This window comes from Cajanus cajan, chromosome 4, assembly GCF_000230855.2.
Source record: "Cajanus cajan strain Asha chromosome 4, NIPB_CcT2T_4, whole genome shotgun sequence".
NCBI lineage: Eukaryota > Viridiplantae > Streptophyta > Magnoliopsida > Fabales > Fabaceae > Cajanus > Cajanus cajan.
In genome coordinates, this window is record NC_138520.1 from 66,520,126 (window position 1) to 66,537,924 (window position 17,799).

At 30.4% G+C, this 17,799-nt stretch overlaps 3 protein-coding genes across 3 annotated transcripts; 2 read left to right on the forward strand and 1 right to left on the reverse strand.

Moving 5' to 3' along the window:
- The first annotated feature begins 438 nt into the window (after positions 1–438).
- On the forward strand, positions 439–3,615 carry LOC109802446 (patellin-6). The gene is made up of 4 exons (XM_020363823.3): positions 439–1,200; positions 1,770–1,894; positions 2,201–2,342; positions 2,869–3,615. The coding sequence occupies exons 1-4, from the start codon at positions 574–576 to the stop codon at positions 3,151–3,153; spliced, it is 1,179 nt and encodes a 392-aa protein (XP_020219412.1). The 5' UTR covers positions 439–573; the 3' UTR covers positions 3,154–3,615.
- A 3,952-nt stretch (positions 3,616–7,567) lies between these two features.
- On the forward strand, positions 7,568–11,525 carry LOC109801845 (NAD(P)-linked oxidoreductase superfamily protein). The gene is made up of 8 exons (XM_020362979.3): positions 7,568–7,776; positions 9,207–9,257; positions 9,349–9,422; positions 9,508–9,595; positions 9,717–9,923; positions 10,068–10,139; positions 10,424–10,663; positions 11,169–11,525. The coding sequence occupies exons 1-8, from the start codon at positions 7,636–7,638 to the stop codon at positions 11,256–11,258; spliced, it is 963 nt and encodes a 320-aa protein (XP_020218568.1). The 5' UTR covers positions 7,568–7,635; the 3' UTR covers positions 11,259–11,525.
- A 985-nt stretch (positions 11,526–12,510) lies between these two features.
- On the reverse strand, positions 12,511–15,989 carry LOC109802342 (Protein phosphatase 2C family protein). The gene is made up of 5 exons (XM_020363672.3): positions 15,467–15,989; positions 14,262–14,603; positions 14,046–14,160; positions 13,732–13,955; positions 12,511–13,237 (listed from the first exon to the last, which is right to left on the reverse strand). Exons 1-5 carry the CDS (start codon positions 15,674–15,676, stop codon positions 12,815–12,817), a joined length of 1,314 nt encoding a protein of 437 aa, XP_020219261.1. The 5' UTR covers positions 15,677–15,989; the 3' UTR covers positions 12,511–12,814.
- Positions 15,990–17,799: the final 1,810 nt, after the last annotated feature.

A 17,799-nucleotide genomic window follows, 5' to 3' on the forward strand; every position in this document is an offset into this window, starting at 1 on the left:
TGAATGTATTTTGAGAATTTAATTAGGAGCACGATGACCAAGCTAGAATTACTCCATAAATGATAGCTACACAACAAAATTGTTGTTAATACGTAGCATTCAGTACAAATGAATGTTAGCTTTTAGTGTTAAGGTGAGTGGTGTATTTCAACTTGTAGTTTAATTACCTCTTCGTAAAAATACCTCTTATATAAGTTATATATATATATATATATATACATAGGGAGCGAGTGAGAAGTTTTTATTGTGAGAAGGTGGAAATATAACCCTTAGATTAATCAAGTAAGAGAAAATTTGGCATTTAATCAAGTGAGAGAAAATTAATCTAAGGGTTATATTTCCACCTTCTCACATTCTCACAATAAAAACTTCTCACTTGATACGCTTCCTATATATATATATATATATATATTTATTTATTTATTTATTTATTCATGGAAGAAAAGAAAAGTGCAAACAGTAAAGAGCGTGCATGAGCATGAGTAGGAGAAAGCGGGTTTACAACTGCACTGAAGGGTTGAAAACAGGGCGTGGGTTGTTGAACTAAAGAAAACAAAATCTCTGGTTTCTGGCATGCATTCACCACCCATGGCCACCATCAAAGAAGACACCTACTTCACCTCCGACCTCAAAGCCTCGGAGAAGAAGGCCCTGCAAGACCTCAAGGACAAGCTCCGCGCGGCCGCCCCATCGCCCCCTCCCATGTGGGACATCCACTTACTCAGCGGCCACGACAGGGCCGACGTCCTCCTCCTCAAGTTCCTCCGCGCGCGCGACTTCCGCCCGGACGACGCCCTCGCCATGCTCCTCAGCTGCCTGGCCTGGCGAGCCCAGTTCGGCGCGGAGGAGGCTGCGGCGGAGGCGAAGGCGGAGATGGAGGAGGTGGAGGGCGTGGTGGCGTACACGCGGGGGTGGGACAGAGAGGGGAGGCCCGTGTGCTACAACGCGTACGGGGTGTTCAAGGAGAGGGAGATGTACGAGAGGGTCTTGGGGGACGAGGAGAAGCTCAAGAGGTTTCTCCGCTGGAGGGTTGGGGTTCTTGAGAGAGGCATCAAGATGCTGCATTTTAAGCCTGGTGGTGTTAACTCTCTCCTTCAGGTTACGGATCTTAAGGACATGCCCAAGAGAGAACTTAGGCTCCTTTCTAACCACATTTTGTCCTTGTTCCAGGATAACTATCCCGAAATGGTCGCTCGTAAGGTAAGCTACCATGTCTGAGTCAGATACTAATGTAGTATCACTCTTGGTGCCATACTTTGAATATCAAAAAAACCAGATTCTCTGTTAAGTTAGATCATGCAAGTAACACATGTGAGCAAAGGGTATAGAGTGTGTCTTACTACGTTAATCTATCGCCGGTTTGGTGCATGGGATGTTTGGACGAATTTGTTCATGAGAAAATAAGAAATTAAAATCAGTTTAATCTTTTTGTTAGACATACTACATGTCTAAGATTTATTCTTTATAAATTAAAAATTGTAAGTTTTCGTTTTTGCTTAACGTTTCTTTAGCAATTTATCATGCTATAAATAAATGCAAATTTTTGTAATGCTTTTATACCGTGTAAAAGTATTGCTGTGGTGGGTTAATTGATGTCAAATTGTTTTAGTTTTGTTGGTGATTTTGAGCTCAATTACAGGTTTATTATTACATTGAATTCTTGTTATTAAATTAGCGGCGTTTGTTGTTTGCTTATTATGATTGTCATGTCAGCTGCGCCTTAATTCTGGAGTGATAAGAATTTCATTGATTTCTTTTCTTGTTTTCAGATTTTCATCAATGTGCCATGGTACTTCAGCGTGTTGTATTCAATGTTTAGTCCGTTTCTTACCCAAAGAACTAAGAGCAAGTTTGTGATCTCTAAGGAAGGAAATGCTGCAGAGACACTCTACAAGTTAGTCTAATTAATGAATCGTTATTATGAGCATTACTTTAGAAGATTTTGGTTTGGGAATGAGTTTAATTTTTAACTTTTTATCTACTCAAATATTTCAAAATTGCTCCCAGCTTCCTTATCCACCTTGTGATTTTGTCTTGAATATATTTTATTATTATTTTTAAAAAAATTTAAATTGAAGTTATCTATTCTTGACTTTTGTGTTACATTGCACATGTATCAAACAAATTTTTCTTACCCAATACCCTACAATATCTCTTTTCGACTTTGTATTTTTAGATTGGGTTATTGTCTTTTGTTCAGATTTATAAGGCCCGAGAATATTCCTGTTCGGTATGGTGGATTGAGTCGACCCAGCGATTTGGAGAATGGTCCCCCAAAACCTGCTTCTGAGTTCACAGTTAAAGGGGGAGAGAAAGTGAACATACAAATAGAAGGAATTGAGGTAACAATTTTCTAATTTTCCTCCCTTTTATTTACCCTTATGAAGCTTATAATGGTTTCTTCTTGGATTTTGAATTTTAGAGTCAGAGCATTGAATTTAATTAAAATGCTGGGATAGAACAAAGATTTTTTTAATGCTATTATCCGATCATAAATTGTCATCTACAGTGAAATTGTTAATTTTTTTAATAACTAATTTAAAAATTATATTTAGACTGATTTTTTTTAATTGAGTGACTAAATGTGTATTTGAATTGTCCTGAGAGACATAAACTGTATGCACTTTCCAAAGCACGAAATAGAGAAGCAATAATATTGAAAAATTGATGAATTATAAAAAATGTGGGTTACATTCAACATAAATGTAACCCAAAACACACCATAATTTAAACTTTAAACCACTAAGTAATAGGGTCAGGTTTAATTCAATTGGTTGAGTAAGTGTGGTAGATATTGTAAACTCTCTCAGGTATACCAGAAATTGGTGTTTTGATGAGATATGTTAATTGCTTGTTATTTGGTGATAGAGTGGTGCAACAATCACATGGGACATTGTGGTAGGAGGCTGGGACTTGGAATACAGTGCTGAGTTTATCCCAATTGCACAAGGTAGCTACACCTTAGCAGTTGATAAGGCAAGAAAGATTGAGGCCTCAGAAGAAGCTATCCATAACTCTTTCACATCAAAAGAACCTGGCAAAATGGTACTCTCTGTTGATAACTCTACTTCAAGGAAGAAAAAAGTTGCTGCATATCGCTATGTTGTGCACAAATGCACCACACCATCTGAGGTGCAATTAAGCCCCAAATAACTGTAGCAACTGTATCAAAGTTAATTATAAGTATTGTATTAGTATAATAACAAAAATGAGAAGAACCGTGCTAGTGCATGATGAATTGGTACATAAGAAAAAGCAAGTGGCTTTGCTTTGCTTATACCATTTTACTATTTTGGCGCAATGGTGATGACTTTTGTCAAAGGGTGTTGACATTTAGTAGCATTCATGTGTAGGAATAGGAAAATGGCTTAGTTTTGTTTCTGAAGAGAAGTGAATTGAGTGGGGATAGAGTTTACCTGCTTTGGAGGGATTTTATTTGATGTGAAGTATGGTCCATGCAAGATGAACGGTGGTGATGAAAGGCCAATTAAGAGTTCACGGGCATGGGAAGTTGAAATTGAATGGTGGAGCATCTTTCCTTGTCTAATGCATATTGATGTTGATGTCTGCATTCTGCTATGTTTTGATGAATGAATGTTCATCCTTTTTTTTGTTTCCCGGAGTGACCAAAATTGAAATAGTACAGGTTTTATTTTCTTTGCTTTCAAGAGGATAATCATAATATTAGTGCAAAATATGTAGTTGGTGGCTGCTGAATATACAATCAAAGAAACTCTAGAGACGTGTAGTGTGTTGTCTTCAGAACTTATAAGATATAATTAAGTAGGAGTATAATTCTTAATGGAAAAAAAAAATCAGATAAGGAGACACCCTCTTAATTTAAAAAATTAATTATAAATATATGAATTTTTATTAAACTTATGTATTTAAATTTATAATTTTCAATTTTCAATTTATCACAAATAAATCTTTTAAATTTTTATATTTTTGTCATTCTTAACTTAATATATTTAAAATTAGTTACATTTAATATGTCCACTATCTATAGGTCGTGATTCCCCAGCTACTGAGTGTGAATATAATGTAATTATTATTTTCAATTAAAAGAACTAGTCATGGCCCTGTACTATTTTACAAAGTGAAAAATCACGGGAAGATTTGTTCATTAGATTATTTTGCTGTGCGTTGCGTGTTTTAAGGGCTATGATATTCAATTTTCCAACTTATAGTAAGAAAAAAGAAAAATTCTGTCTAAACTGAGATGAATTACTGTATTTCACTGAATATTTCTATTTTAAGAAACAGTAGCAGCAGTTCCTTCTTTCAGATTGATGCATGTGACCCAGCTTTTGCATTCACTTTTCAGTCCATATGCTGACTCTACTTTAATATAATAAACTACTTTAAATCAAAATTTATGTTTTTCTTTTTAATGTAAATTTGGAGAAGAAAGGAGAGGAGTAAAAGATAAGAAGGGATGAATAGAAAACCTATATAAAAAAATAAACTTTTAAGTTGTTTAGTGTGTGATAAATAAGAAAAAAAATGTGAATATGTATTATAAAAATATATTTACTCCTAATAACATATCTATATAATTAAAAAAAATAAATGTCATTTATTTCTTTTAAGAAAAAATTATATTGACCTCCTTGAAATCTTTTTAAATGATATATACTTGTCTAATTTTTAAGCAAGCAATAACTCTATTTATTTATTTATTTATTTAAATCACACATATAATCTTTTATATAAGATAATATCATCTGTGCACTATTTGTGCACTATTTAAAGAGAATAAATTCTTAAAACAAGTATCAACAATTAATTGAGACTTAATCTCTTATTCAATTTTAACTCCTAAATTATATCTTAAATATCATATATATTATGATTAAAAAAATATATCAACTTAAAATAATTTTAAACAAAGAGCTAAGAAATTATTATTCTTAAAATTATAGAACAATAAAAATTTTAATAAATAAAATATAGTATTATATGTAATTTAGAAGAGAAGGATAATTACCAATAAAAAATAAAAAATGATAGATGCATATATAATTGACAGAATATAAATTATTTTTTTTTCTCTTTTTCTCATTTTAACTAAAAAAGAGATATGTAGTTTAATTTTCTCATTTTTTAATTAATTTCTTATTTTTTTTCTCCTAGTAAAATCTCGATGCATAAGAAATTGTGTATGTGAGTCCTACTAAAACAAAATTTTCTTACTTTTATTTTTCTCTTTCATACAATCAAATTTTTTAACTGAATTATTGTATTTAACTGAATATTTCTATTTTAAGAAACAGTAGAAGCAGTTCCTTCTTTCAGATTTATGCATGTGATCCTGCTTTTGTATTCACTTTTCAGTCCATATACTGATTTTACTTTAATATAATAAATTACTTTAAATGAAAATTTGTTTTTTTTTTCAATGTAAATTTGGGACTTTTTTTTAAATATATTTTTTTTATTTTTTATTTTAATAATCTGGGCTAGTTTTTATTTACTCAAATAACTCGTTTTTAGGCCCAGGTGAAAATCGGTTACTGGGTAACCAATTTCTTAATAAGATTTAATTTTTTTTTAGAAATTTCATTAGTAACCGATTTCTCACTTAGATTTTTTTTCGTTTCTTATTTTTTGATTTTTAGATTTTTTAAAAAAATTTATTATTTTTCATTTTTTTTTAAAATTATATTTAATTTTAATTTATTAATACAAAATTAATATATTTATTATTAAAATTTTATTCAATTTTTTATATTTAACAAATTTAATTTAAATAATAAATCAAATTTAAAAATTTAAATATAAGTATAATATTCAATTTTGAAATTTAAAATAAAATTTAAAAATAAGTATAATATTAATTTCAGTTTCAAAATATTATTCTTTAAAAATTATTTAATTTAAATATTAAACATATTTTTCATATTCAAAAAATTAAAATAATTTTTTTATTTTTGAAATTCAGAAAACAAAAAACGAAAAAAAAAACCCAGTGAGAAATCAGTAACAGATTTCTCACTTAGGCCTAAAAATAGGTCATTTAAGTAAATAAAAATTAGTTCAAATTACTAAACTAATATATATATATATATATATATATATATATATATATATATATTAAAAAAAATCGTAAATTTGGAGAATAAAGGAGAGGAGTAAAAGATAAGAAGGAATGAACAGAAAACTTAAAAAAAAAAAAAATAAACTTTTAACTTGTGTTTGTGTGTGATAAATAAATAAAAAATGTGAATATATATTATAAAAATATATTTACTCCTAATAACATATTTATATAATTAAAAAAATGTTGTTTATTTTTTCAGGAAAAATAACATTGATTTTCCTAAGATCTTTTTAAATGATATACACTTCAGGCTAATTTTTAAATAAATACTAATTTTTATAATTTATTTATTTAAATGACACATACAATTTTTTATATAAAATAATATATTATTTGTATATTATTAAGAGAATAAAATTTTAATACAAGTATTAATAATTAAATGAGACTTGATCTCTTATTCGATTTTAATTTTCAAATTATATTATTAATATTATGTGTGTTGTGATTTAAAAAATATATCAACTTAAAAAAATAATTTTAAAGGACGAACTGAGAAATTATTATTTTCAAAATTAAATAACAATAATTTTTTATATAAATAAGACAGAGTATTATATGTAATTTTTAAAAAATGATAAATATATATAATTGATAGAATATAAATTGTTTTTTTTATATTATTTCTCTTTCTCTCACTTTAACTATTGATCTTATTTTAAGGAAGGTGAATAATTTTTAAAAATTAAAGAAGAGATATGTGTCATTTAAATAGATCTCAAAAGAGTGAGTTCAATTTTCCCATTTTTTAATGAACATCTTACTTTTTTTTCCTAGTAAAATCTATACGCATAAGAAGAAATTTTGTGTATGAATCCTAAAAAAAAGTAAATTTTCTTATTTTTTTTTCAAACAATCAAAATTTTTATTTTCATATACTTTTTTGAAACTCATCCAAAATCATCCCAACCAAAAAATACAATTTTTTTTTATCACCAAACAACATATTAAATCTTAATAAAATATTCTTGGATATATGTTATATCGTAATTATATAAATTAATATTATTCTAATAGAAAGATTGATTTGCATGTATGAGGTTTTAAATTTCAATATTAATATGGTAAATATAAAAAAATTAAATAATATACTATTTAGGAGTCACTTGGGACCGTAAAGTGATGAAAGGAGTAATTATAATTATACATTATTTTTTTTTTATTATATCACTTATCATGTTATTTTGTTTCTACTTATATATAGGCTTTATCAGCACTCTGATTAAATGTAAGCATCTGTTCCCAATATTTTGAAAACAAAAATGAGGAAACTATAAACTATGATATATTGTTCGGTTTCCCAAGCATGTGTCAAGGAAGAGAAGAAAAGAGAAAAGTACTTAGGAAACGTGTAAAAGAGTTAGCCTAGTGACCGTAGAATGAAACACGCAGCCTGAAGCGAAGTGAACGTGTCTTGCATGCAAATTGGCCATATATGTCATTCACCTCCTACATGTTCGGCTACTTAGAAAGGGTCTCTTGTATAATAATGTCACAAGAAACCAACACCATTTTTTAGCAAACATTGAAAGATGGCACAAATTGTTAAGCCACATGAACCTAAGACACAGTCATTTACCCTTTTGAGTGGTCATACCGTACCTGCTGTTGGATTAGGCACATGGAAATCTGGTTCACAAGCCACCAATTCTGTCTTCACTGCCATTGTTGAGGTAATTGCACTGCATGCTTGTCCCTCATTCCAATTGCTTCACTTTTAAGTTTTGTTTGTTTGTTTGTGGAACATTAATGGGTTCGTTTTTGGATGGTGTGAACTGTGATCATGATTCGTTGATGAATGGATAAAGCTTTTGGATTAAATGAGAATCTATTGATGATGTTATTTCAATTTAGAAAGGTTATTTAATTATCTTATGAATGTATTCATTAAGGTGGTGTTGTGTGTTGATATCTATGGATAATGTAAGGGGGAAAAATAATCTATATTTATTTATTATCTATGGATCATGTTGGTATCTATCTTGTATCAGCATTAACAACACTAGATATTTATGTGGAACAGATCAGCGTTAGTGCTGTAAATTTCAAAAACAAAATTTCATAGAATAAATTTCTCCAGACTAAATACTATTTATTTTTTACGATTAAAAACAGTCATTTTAATCTTTACACTTTTAAAATTTTACTTGAAATGTTTTAAATCACTTCTCTTCCTCTCCAAATCCATCTAACATTAGAGGAAAGCTATGAAGCAATATTTCAAATATCAATTTATGTCACGTATCTATATTCGATATAATATCTTTGAATGCTTCAAAGAAACTCTTAGATAAAGATACTTTTAAGATATATTTATTGGTGATACGTATCGATAAAATATTCAAATTTAAAAAAAAAAATATAAAATATCCATTACATCTAAATAAGATATATAAGCATGATTAATATAGAAACATAGAAATATTAGTCCTTGATAAACTATAAATGAAAATTCTTCTATATAGATAATTTTAAGTAAGAAATAAAATTGATAATATTATTTTTATTTTTAAATAATAAAAAGTCATTTATGATTAAATGATTTATAATTTATTTATTTTTAGTAATGTAAGCAATTATATATTTAATATTTATGAATTTTGATCAAAATTAGTATAAATATTGATACATATAATAATACGTATCTTACATGTATTGTATCTTATATATTTTAAAATAATTATAATGATTATGAATTTTGATCAAAATTATAAGTACACGTTTATTATATCGTATGAATATTGATATATATAATGACACGTATCTTACATATATTGTATCCTATATATTTTAAAATAATTAAAATAATTATATCTCCGTATCGGATACATTTACACCTATCATATCGGTGCATCTTAGGATGAAAGTGAAATGAGGTAGAATTTTGTTCGCTTCTCCACCTAAATTGAATAAATTTATCCCAACTATGTACTATTTATTAGGATTAAAAACAATCATTGTTATATTTGTATTGTTCTGTTTGTATCATTGTATAAAAACATGTTTAACCAAAATAACAAAGAAAGCAGCAAAAGGAAGTTAGTTTTTGCCATTCTTGTGGAACCGGGTCTCACACTCACATGATCTGACCTTTGAGGTGCAGGCTGGTTACAGACACATAGACACGGCTTCACAGTATGGAGTTCAAGAAGAAGTATGATTGTGTTTCCTTTTAGTTTGCGTTGATTTAAACCACCCTTTTTCCCATTCTTACTTACTTGTGCTAAATACATATCTTCTTATAGGTTGGACATGCACTCCAAGCTGCCATGCAAGCAGGAGTGGAAAGGAAGGATCTATTTGTCACCTCCAAGATATGGTAATCTAACCGAATGTTGTTTCAACATTTGAAAGAAAGCTCATGATAGTTTGTGTATGTGTGTGTGAAATTTTATACCAACTAGGTGCACTGACTTGACCCCTGAAAGGGTTAGACCTGCTATCAACAATACCCTTCAAGAGCTCCAACTTGACTACATTGATCTTTACTTGGTAATGAGATTCTATTATATTTAGAATCCATTTCTCTTTATTGTACCTGTTTTTTTTCGTCCATGCACGTGGTTTGACATGTGTAATACCAGACAGAGAAGCTCTAATGTATAAAATGCAGATTCATTGGCCATTTCGATTGAAAGATGGTGCCAGCAGACCCCCCAAAGCAGGAGAAGTGTTGGATTTTGACATGGAAGGAGTGTGGAGAGAAATGGAGAAGCTTGTCAAGGAAAACCTTGTCAGAGACATTGGAATCTGTAATTTCACTCTTACAAAGCTTGATAAGCTGATGAACCTAGCTCAAATAATGCCTTCTGTCTGCCAGGTGAAACTATATATCTAGAAATACTTTGTGTTACTTTAATTTCTGTTATCTTAGAAGGAACAATCCCAAAGGTTGAGTATTGGATAATGGAACACCAGTACCACTTGATTCTCATCAATTTGTCTATTTTCTATTTTGTTGCAGATGGAAATGCATCCTGGATGGAGAAATGATAAGATGCTTGAGGCTTGCAAGAAGAATGCCATCCATGTTACTGTAATAATTAACACGAGAAATGCTAGCACACTTATTCTAACACTCTATTCCTAATATTCTCCTTACTATTAGTTGAAATTTATAAAATTTTGATGGGTCTTATTACTAAATTTAGAAAGAGATTAGTTGAGACTCACAAAATTTGTAAAATTTCAATCAATAATAAAAAATAATGTTAGTAAATGAGTGTTAGATATTAACACATTGTTAGTTTAATTTTCTTCATTTTGGTTTTTATTGCTATGATAGAGGGTCATGATTAGAATGCAAAAATTGGTCAATAGGCTTACTCTCCACTGGGGTCATCAGCTGGTAGGGATCTGATCAATGATCAAATGGTTGATAGGATAGCCAACAAGCTGCACAAGAACCCAGGGCAGGTGTTGGTGAAGTGGGCAATCCAGAGAGGGACAAGTGTCATCCCCAAATCAACCAAGCCAGATAGGATCATGGAGAATGTCAGTGTTTTCAATTGGGAACTTCCAGAAAGAGACTTCAAAGCCCTTAGCAACATGTCCAATCAGGTAAGCACAGAAATGCGTTATTTCTCATCATTGGGTTGGGACAAGTTAGTCTAGTAGCATAATACTAAACAGAATATTCTGTCATTGTTAATTTGTTATCCACTATTAGATATGAATGGTCCCTTCCACTTGACATTATTCAAAATTTGTAATGCATCTTGTTGATTCCTTTTAATTTAATTGAAAAAAGTTTACCAGGGATCATGTATGCTGAAAACAATTACTTGTGATCCATGAATTTGAATTTGCATAGGAAAAATTGCCTTTGTATCCCTTAAACTGTCATAAGATAAGGATTAAAATCTTGGAAGTGAGTATATGCATCAATTAAAGTACTTTGTGATATTAATATCAACCAACTTCAAATAAATTATACATGACATTTCTTTTTTTATTTTACACATTTACTTATTTTATCCTAAAGTCCTAAATATCACGTGTTCTTTTGGGTTCCTGAACTCATCATAACTGTGTGAATCTTTCCTTGGTTGCTGATGCATTGCAGAGGAGAGTTCTGGATGGTGAAGATCTCTTTGTGAACAAGAGCGATGGGCCATTGAGGAGTGCAGCAGATATTTGGGACCATGAAGATTAGTCCACACTTACACCTAGCTAGCCACTTTGCTTATCTCCTTTCTCAAGGCACTGTGTGGCATTAGATTTAATGTACTAGTTGTTCTTATAAAGGATTCAGGTTGTTGACAAAGGTATGAGGTGCATGCACTCTATGCAGATTTCTTATCCATAAAACGCTATAATTACTTCACTAATAGTTTACTTAAGATTAGCTTCAACTATGATTCTGATCTTACAAATAAAGTTGGAAGTGGTGAGTGGTTTGGGAAACTTGAGTTGAGAATTATCTGATGCCCCATGAAAACTGTATGCTTGTTGTGTGTGAATTGTGATCTATTGGGAAAATTTTGGCCTTTATTGAAATCACGAGTAAGTTGGAGATTAGTAGCCCAAGAAATTTTCCATTGTTTTGTATTTATTTTTTTTAACCTTTTTAACGAAATCCATGGGATTTTACAGTGCCACATTGGTATTATAGAATGGTCCTAGAATGTATTTTGTCTTATCTCATAGGTGTAGAAAACGTGTTTCTTTATTCATTTTATCATATATAATTTGTGTTCAGTACAGGATGATGCTAACTTATATTAACAACGTAACTTGCTTTTCCGGAATGTTCTGTCATGATCCACTGGATGGTTTTGACTTTTGAGTCCAAAATCATTATGTAGTGGACTAAATTTACAAGCAAAAGCTAAATTTCTAATACTTTCATGAAACCACCCCCAACTAACCAGGATTGGCACTAGTGCGCTAAACTGTTTAGCATAAAAATATTATAAATTTAAACACTAGGAACATTGCCGTCTAATTATTAAAAAAGGGCATTAGACACTTCCAGGGCAAGCAATGAAACCAATGTGTCTCATTTGCATATACATACGAAAAATGGGGCACTTGTCCAATTTTCCTAGTGGTAGAATAGTAATAATTACAGAGAACGGTTTGAAGTTCTGATTCTGGAAAGTGCTAAATTATATGTAAGAGAGGAATATTTTAAGGTAGCGTTTGCTCGAAATGATCAAAAGACAGTCATTTTGGGTGGGCATGCCATACAAAAAGTATTAACATACCTCATTTTACAAAATAAATAAATAAAAATAAATGAGGTCCCTACACGATTGTCTTGAAAAAATCTAGCGACAGTTTTCGTGGAACTTGTAATATCAAAGACCATTTTGAGAATATGGAAACAAGATAACTAACATTAGAGTTTACATTAGAAGTCTCATCACAAAAATTCAATCTGTTAAACGGACAAGACATAAATGTTTCCATGGATGATAGTCTCATAATAGTAAATAATCATTCAGTGGTAGCCCTGTCAATGTTTTGAGAAGTCACAACTATTACATCTTTTTTGAGGTATATTATGCACTCTGGTGTCTTCTTAAAAGTTGAGCTAATTTTCACACATAACTTTTCATGTAAAGCTCATTTAAATTTTCGCACTCATTCCAAGGGACACATATGATCCTAAGATTTTCAAACCCCCCTTTTACCCCTCCTAGATATACAACACGTGTTCCAATTTGATCCATATTAATTTCTGAGAAGGCCTCGTGTTAGAGAACTTCAACTCCCCGTACGGTACTTAGATGATTGCCTTTTACTCGTGCCCCTAGCAAGGCGTGGAAGTTTTGATAAAGAGTTGGCTCTAGCCAACCCTCCAAAAGCTTTCCATTCTTCACTTAGTTCCACACCAAGCTTGCCATCTACAGTTTCAGTGTCTTCATTTCTAGTGGATTTAGAGCGATGCATGTGCTTGCTGCGCTGTTTATGTTTTCTGGTCGTAGTGGATTTTGAATGTGTAAGAACAGGTTGGTCATGGTCATCCAGAAACAAGATTATGACAGCACAATCATCAGCCTTGGAACCAGGATACTTGTATCTCCAGGCTCTAACAGCACGCTTTACCAACAACTTGGCTGCGATGGACCTCCTTGGTGCTGAAGCAACTATGTTTATCACTTCACTGTTAGTGAGCACATCCCATATCTGTAAAAAATAGAAAATTTTAGTCCTTCATATGGATGCTTGTAGAAGAAATTTAGTGAAAGGCTTATTTCATTGCTAGCTTGACTTTGTAAATATTTGCATATGTATTTGGATTGGGAGAATTATATGAATTGAGTGAAACAATAGTCAATAACATATATCGGTTTTGTTTAGATAAATTTCTCATTGAGTACTTACAAAGTTACAGGATAAGAGGAGAAGAAATTAAGGAGGTAAAATGAATTATCCTTCTCTTGTCAGAAGTTAAAATTAACTTATGGCTGATTTATAAAAGTTCTCGAATTTAACCGGTCTAAAAGTTGTTTTAAGTCATTCTCAAGTTAATTTTAACTAATGAGAGAAATTTAATTTATTTTATCTTTTTATTTCTTTCTCCTTGAGTGCTTATCGAGAAATTTACCTAAATAGGAACATTTTGTCTGCCTTGGAATTCAAGATCAAGTATATAAAGGTGACAATGTAATATTACTAACCCCATCAGTTGCCAAAACCACAAATTGATCTTGTGGAGTGATTTTTCTGTAAAATACATCAGGAACCGAGATGAGGCCATAATCTTTGAGGCAAAAGTCCCCAAAGGCTCTTGACATGGCTAGTCCAGGGCAGTCATCATCAGGCATCCATATTCTGTAAACATCTGGTTCTTCTTCTGCTGCAAAAACCCTTCCTTCACAGTTAACGATTCTTGAGGTTTCACCTGAGAAAATTTCAAGAAAAGCTGGTTAGTTACACTCAAAACATGATGGTCTAGTAAGACTTGGGAACTGAGGCCAAAACCAAGACCTACTTGGAATATCTGGTTTCAAGTCAACAGTGAGTTGAACAGGAATGAGTTGGTCCCTATCCCTTGTGCAAAGAATCGCACGAGAATCACCCAAATTGCCAACTATCAACTGGTCACCCTGAAATTGTAGTTGGAAAAGTGATGCATGTAGTTATTTCCTTCATACAAAAAGTGTTTGACTAGTGAGTAGGTAATGCTATTGTGAACATTTAGTTATACCTGTTTAATTAAAGTTACAGCAGTGCAACCACTGCAATAGCTGTCGGTGTTAATTTCCTGAGCAAGGTACTCATCCATCTCATCAAAGGATTTCAGAAAACATCCCTCCCATGCAGCAAGGGACATGTTGGGGCTACTATAATCATCGTAAACATCATCAAAACTAGCAGTTTCTGCATCATTAGCATCATAGTATTTGATTGCCTTCTGCTGGGAAATTTCGATTGCTGCAGAAAGTTTTGAGGGCAGATTGTCACGAATAAATTGTGAAACCTTGTGGCCTAGTGGACCATGACCATCGAACACACCACAGAAGATCACATCTTTTTCTCCAGTATAGTCCTAATAATGTACCATATCCAACATCAATCCAAACAACATGTTTCATCAATTAAAAAGCATCATGCTATAGTAAAAACCATAGGATAGAGACATGGAGTAACTCAATTCTTTCATAACTCGAACCATAAATTAATCCAAAGAAAACTACCAGGCCCTGAGATTTCCATTAAACAAGAATCTTGCTAGCAATTCCCGAGATCCAAGGTAAGAACAATGCAACTTGCGAATGTTTGACTTCAAGAAATAAATTTTTATTATGAATGTTTGAAAATTGAAATTGAATTATTTCAAAATCATCACAATTACCTTACTGCCATTCAACATTTAATCGTTTATACAAATTAAATGAAAAGGCTATGAAGGACAAAGCGTAGACTAGGACATTCTTACAAAGCTCAAATCTCTATCTGGCCTGTGACAACTAATTTTCATTTTTATTTTTGTTCAATCAAAAATAAAAAGAAGAAGAGGAGGAGAAGACACAGAACATGGGTAATAATTAATAAAGTCATGTCGGTTAAGGCAGAGAAGAAAGCCAACTAAATACATGAAAAATCAAAGAGAATAAAGAGGAAGGAAAAATGGAGAACAATTAGCTCAAAATTGCAAAAAATGATAATTACGTGTACAATAAACAACGCTCTAATGATAATCTTATCCTTTAAATTCACCAAAATTTGATCATTAATGAAATTAATACAAAAGCCCGTGACTAAAAGGACAACTATAATCCTGGCCACAAGAACTGATTGAAAACTTAAAAAGCCAATAAAACAAATTATCAAAAGAACAAAAACAACCAAAGTTAATGAAAATAAATCGAGAAAAACGAAAAGTGAAAACAAATACATGGAGAATCATACCTCCCAAACTGCCATTGAATCTTGGTTCACACCCTTTTGGCCCTGTTGGCTATACATTGATACAAACCTAGAGGATCCTCTCAGCCTAACCAATGCTCCACCACATTCATATGACACATCGTTTTCACGATCATAATCATATTCTCTATCATCCACCTCGCTTTCCACCTTCCCTCGAACCGAAACTTCGTGGCTGCAACAGCCTCCCATGTCTGGAACCCAACAAAACCAATTTCCAATGACGAAAACAAGGGCACCCCACGAAACTCCGGGGAATACCCAGAAGATATTGTGGAGAGAACAAGCGAAAGAGTGAAGAAAAATGGAGTTTTTCGCCACGAAGCAATGAAGGGTTAGAATTCAGAATGATAAAGAGTCATGGAGAGGTGACAGAAAAATGCATAGAGAGAAGGTGGAAAGGGCCAAAAATGCATGGCAGGAGTTGGAAGACACACAAATGGAAGAAGGATAGGGGAAAGAGGTTGTCATGTTGAAACAAAGGTTGGAACTATGCGTATTATTGTCTGTTTCTTAGGTGGTTTTCGTTTGTTGTATGTTTTTTTTTCGGTTGTCAAAAGTCAAAGTCCTAAGTGAAAAAAGGAAAAGATTTAATAATATTTGTATGTTTGCTCTAATAATAATAAGCTTTTATATGCTACTCTTGATCGCACCGTGAGAAAATAATAAATATATTATTTTTATATGATTTTATTTAAATAATTCATCTTCTTAATAAATATATTATTTTAGTTTAATAATTTATGAAAATGTAAACTAAAAGATTTAAAATTATCATTGCATTGAAAAATGAGAACATTATTCATTTTAAAATATTTTTCAAATGTTAAAATTATAGTTATTGTGAAAGAAAAGGAGTATAAAATTACTAATTTTTTTTAATAATTATTTGAAAATTTATATTTAAAATATTTTTAATATTATGGCTAAAATATTTCTCTAAAAGATTTGACTTACGATCTTAATTTCATAAATTTTAATTATGTAATCTTAGTTTTTAGTTTTTTAAAATTTATAATTTTAGTTTTCAACTTTTGTTGACCGTTAAAATTATAATGTTGATTATAATTTGACATAAAATAGACAATAAGATAATCAGTATTTAATAATATTTTGACACATTGAACTTTTGTTCCTTAGTTTTATCCCTAAAAATTGGTAAACCAAAGAAAAATGAGGTAAAAATAAGATCAAGGTAAAATTTACTTAAACATTAATTATCATGTTATTTATTTAATATTATAACATGATTAATATTATAATTTTTTTACAAATAATTGATAAACATTTAACTGTTGAACCAAAAATTGTGAATCTTATTATAAATTTGGAAGATTAAAATCACGAAATTAAATTATTTAATTAAAAAAGTTGAAATATATAGTTTTAAATTAATTAAAGAACGGTTGTGTTAACCAATATATTCTTTTAATTCATGTTAATCATTATATTTAATCTTAGGGAAATTCCAAAATGATTAAATAATCAAAAGTGAAATAAATAAGTATTGAAAGTGTAATATTTTTAACTGATTAACAATTTTTGGTGGGGTTCAAACTAGAACTCACTAAAAAGAATTTATTGGCTAAATTAGGATAAGTTGTGCATGTAAAAGGACTTTTACAAATTAACTTATATATAAGTTAATTTTAACTTATGAAGAAATCTTTTTTAATTTTTTTCTTATTTTTCTCTCTGAGTACTTTTTGAAAAATTTATTCAAACAAACTCATAATCAATTATTGAAATAATCTAATTTTCACTTCTTTTTCAAACATACTCTAATATATTAGGTTATTGCAACTATCATCATGACATTAGTCAAAATATTAAAATTAACCATAATAAATAAAAACTGCAAAATTTAATATATTTAAAACTTAATTTGTTTATAAAATTTTACATAATTAAAAATATTTAATTATTTTACCTAAAATACTTATTAACACACAATAAATCAGAAGGAGTATCTTGAACTTCTTAGATTCATTTAAGAAACTAATATCTCTCAACAAATATTTTTCTATAGATTTTGTATAAGAGATCATACTTTTGAATCTAAGTAGCACAAATTCGGACACAACATATGAACACAATATGGACACGAACACGAGGATACGACAAAATCAAAAAACATAAGACACGTGGACACGATATATATATATATATATATATATATATATATATATATAGATATATATAAAACATAGTACAAATAACTTAAAAAAGTTATATAACTTACTAAGTCTCAAAAATAAATTATTAAGAGACATCATATTCTACAATAATTTTTTTTTTAAATCTCAAATCTTCCC

Excerpts from the sequence above, each read along its gene's own strand:
- LOC109802446 (XM_020363823.3), top strand. The coding sequence starts at position 574 with ATGCATTCACCACCCATGGCCACCATCAAAGAAGACACCTACTTCACC. Across the intron at positions 1,201-1,769 it reads CCGAAATGGTCGCTCGTAAG|ATTTTCATCAATGTGCCATG; the intron begins GTAAGCTACCAT and ends TCTTGTTTTCAG. Across the intron at positions 1,895-2,200 it reads GCTGCAGAGACACTCTACAA|ATTTATAAGGCCCGAGAATA; the intron begins GTTAGTCTAATT and ends TCTTTTGTTCAG.
- LOC109801845 (XM_020362979.3), top strand. The coding sequence starts at position 7,636 with ATGGCACAAATTGTTAAGCCACATGAACCTAAGACACAGTCATTTACC. Across the intron at positions 9,423-9,507 it reads TTTGTCACCTCCAAGATATG|GTGCACTGACTTGACCCCTG; the intron begins GTAATCTAACCG and ends TATACCAACTAG. Across the intron at positions 10,664-11,168 it reads TTAGCAACATGTCCAATCAG|AGGAGAGTTCTGGATGGTGA; the intron begins GTAAGCACAGAA and ends GATGCATTGCAG.
- LOC109802342 (XM_020363672.3), bottom strand. The coding sequence starts at position 15,676 with ATGGGAGGCTGTTGCAGCCACGAAGTTTCGGTTCGAGGGAAGGTGGAA. Across the intron at positions 14,604-15,466 it reads ATTCAATGGCAGTTTGGGAG|GACTATACTGGAGAAAAAGA; the intron begins GTATGATTCTCC and ends GTACATTATTAG. Across the intron at positions 13,956-14,045 it reads CTTGAAACCAGATATTCCAA|GTGAAACCTCAAGAATCGTT; the intron begins GTAGGTCTTGGT and ends AAATTTTCTCAG.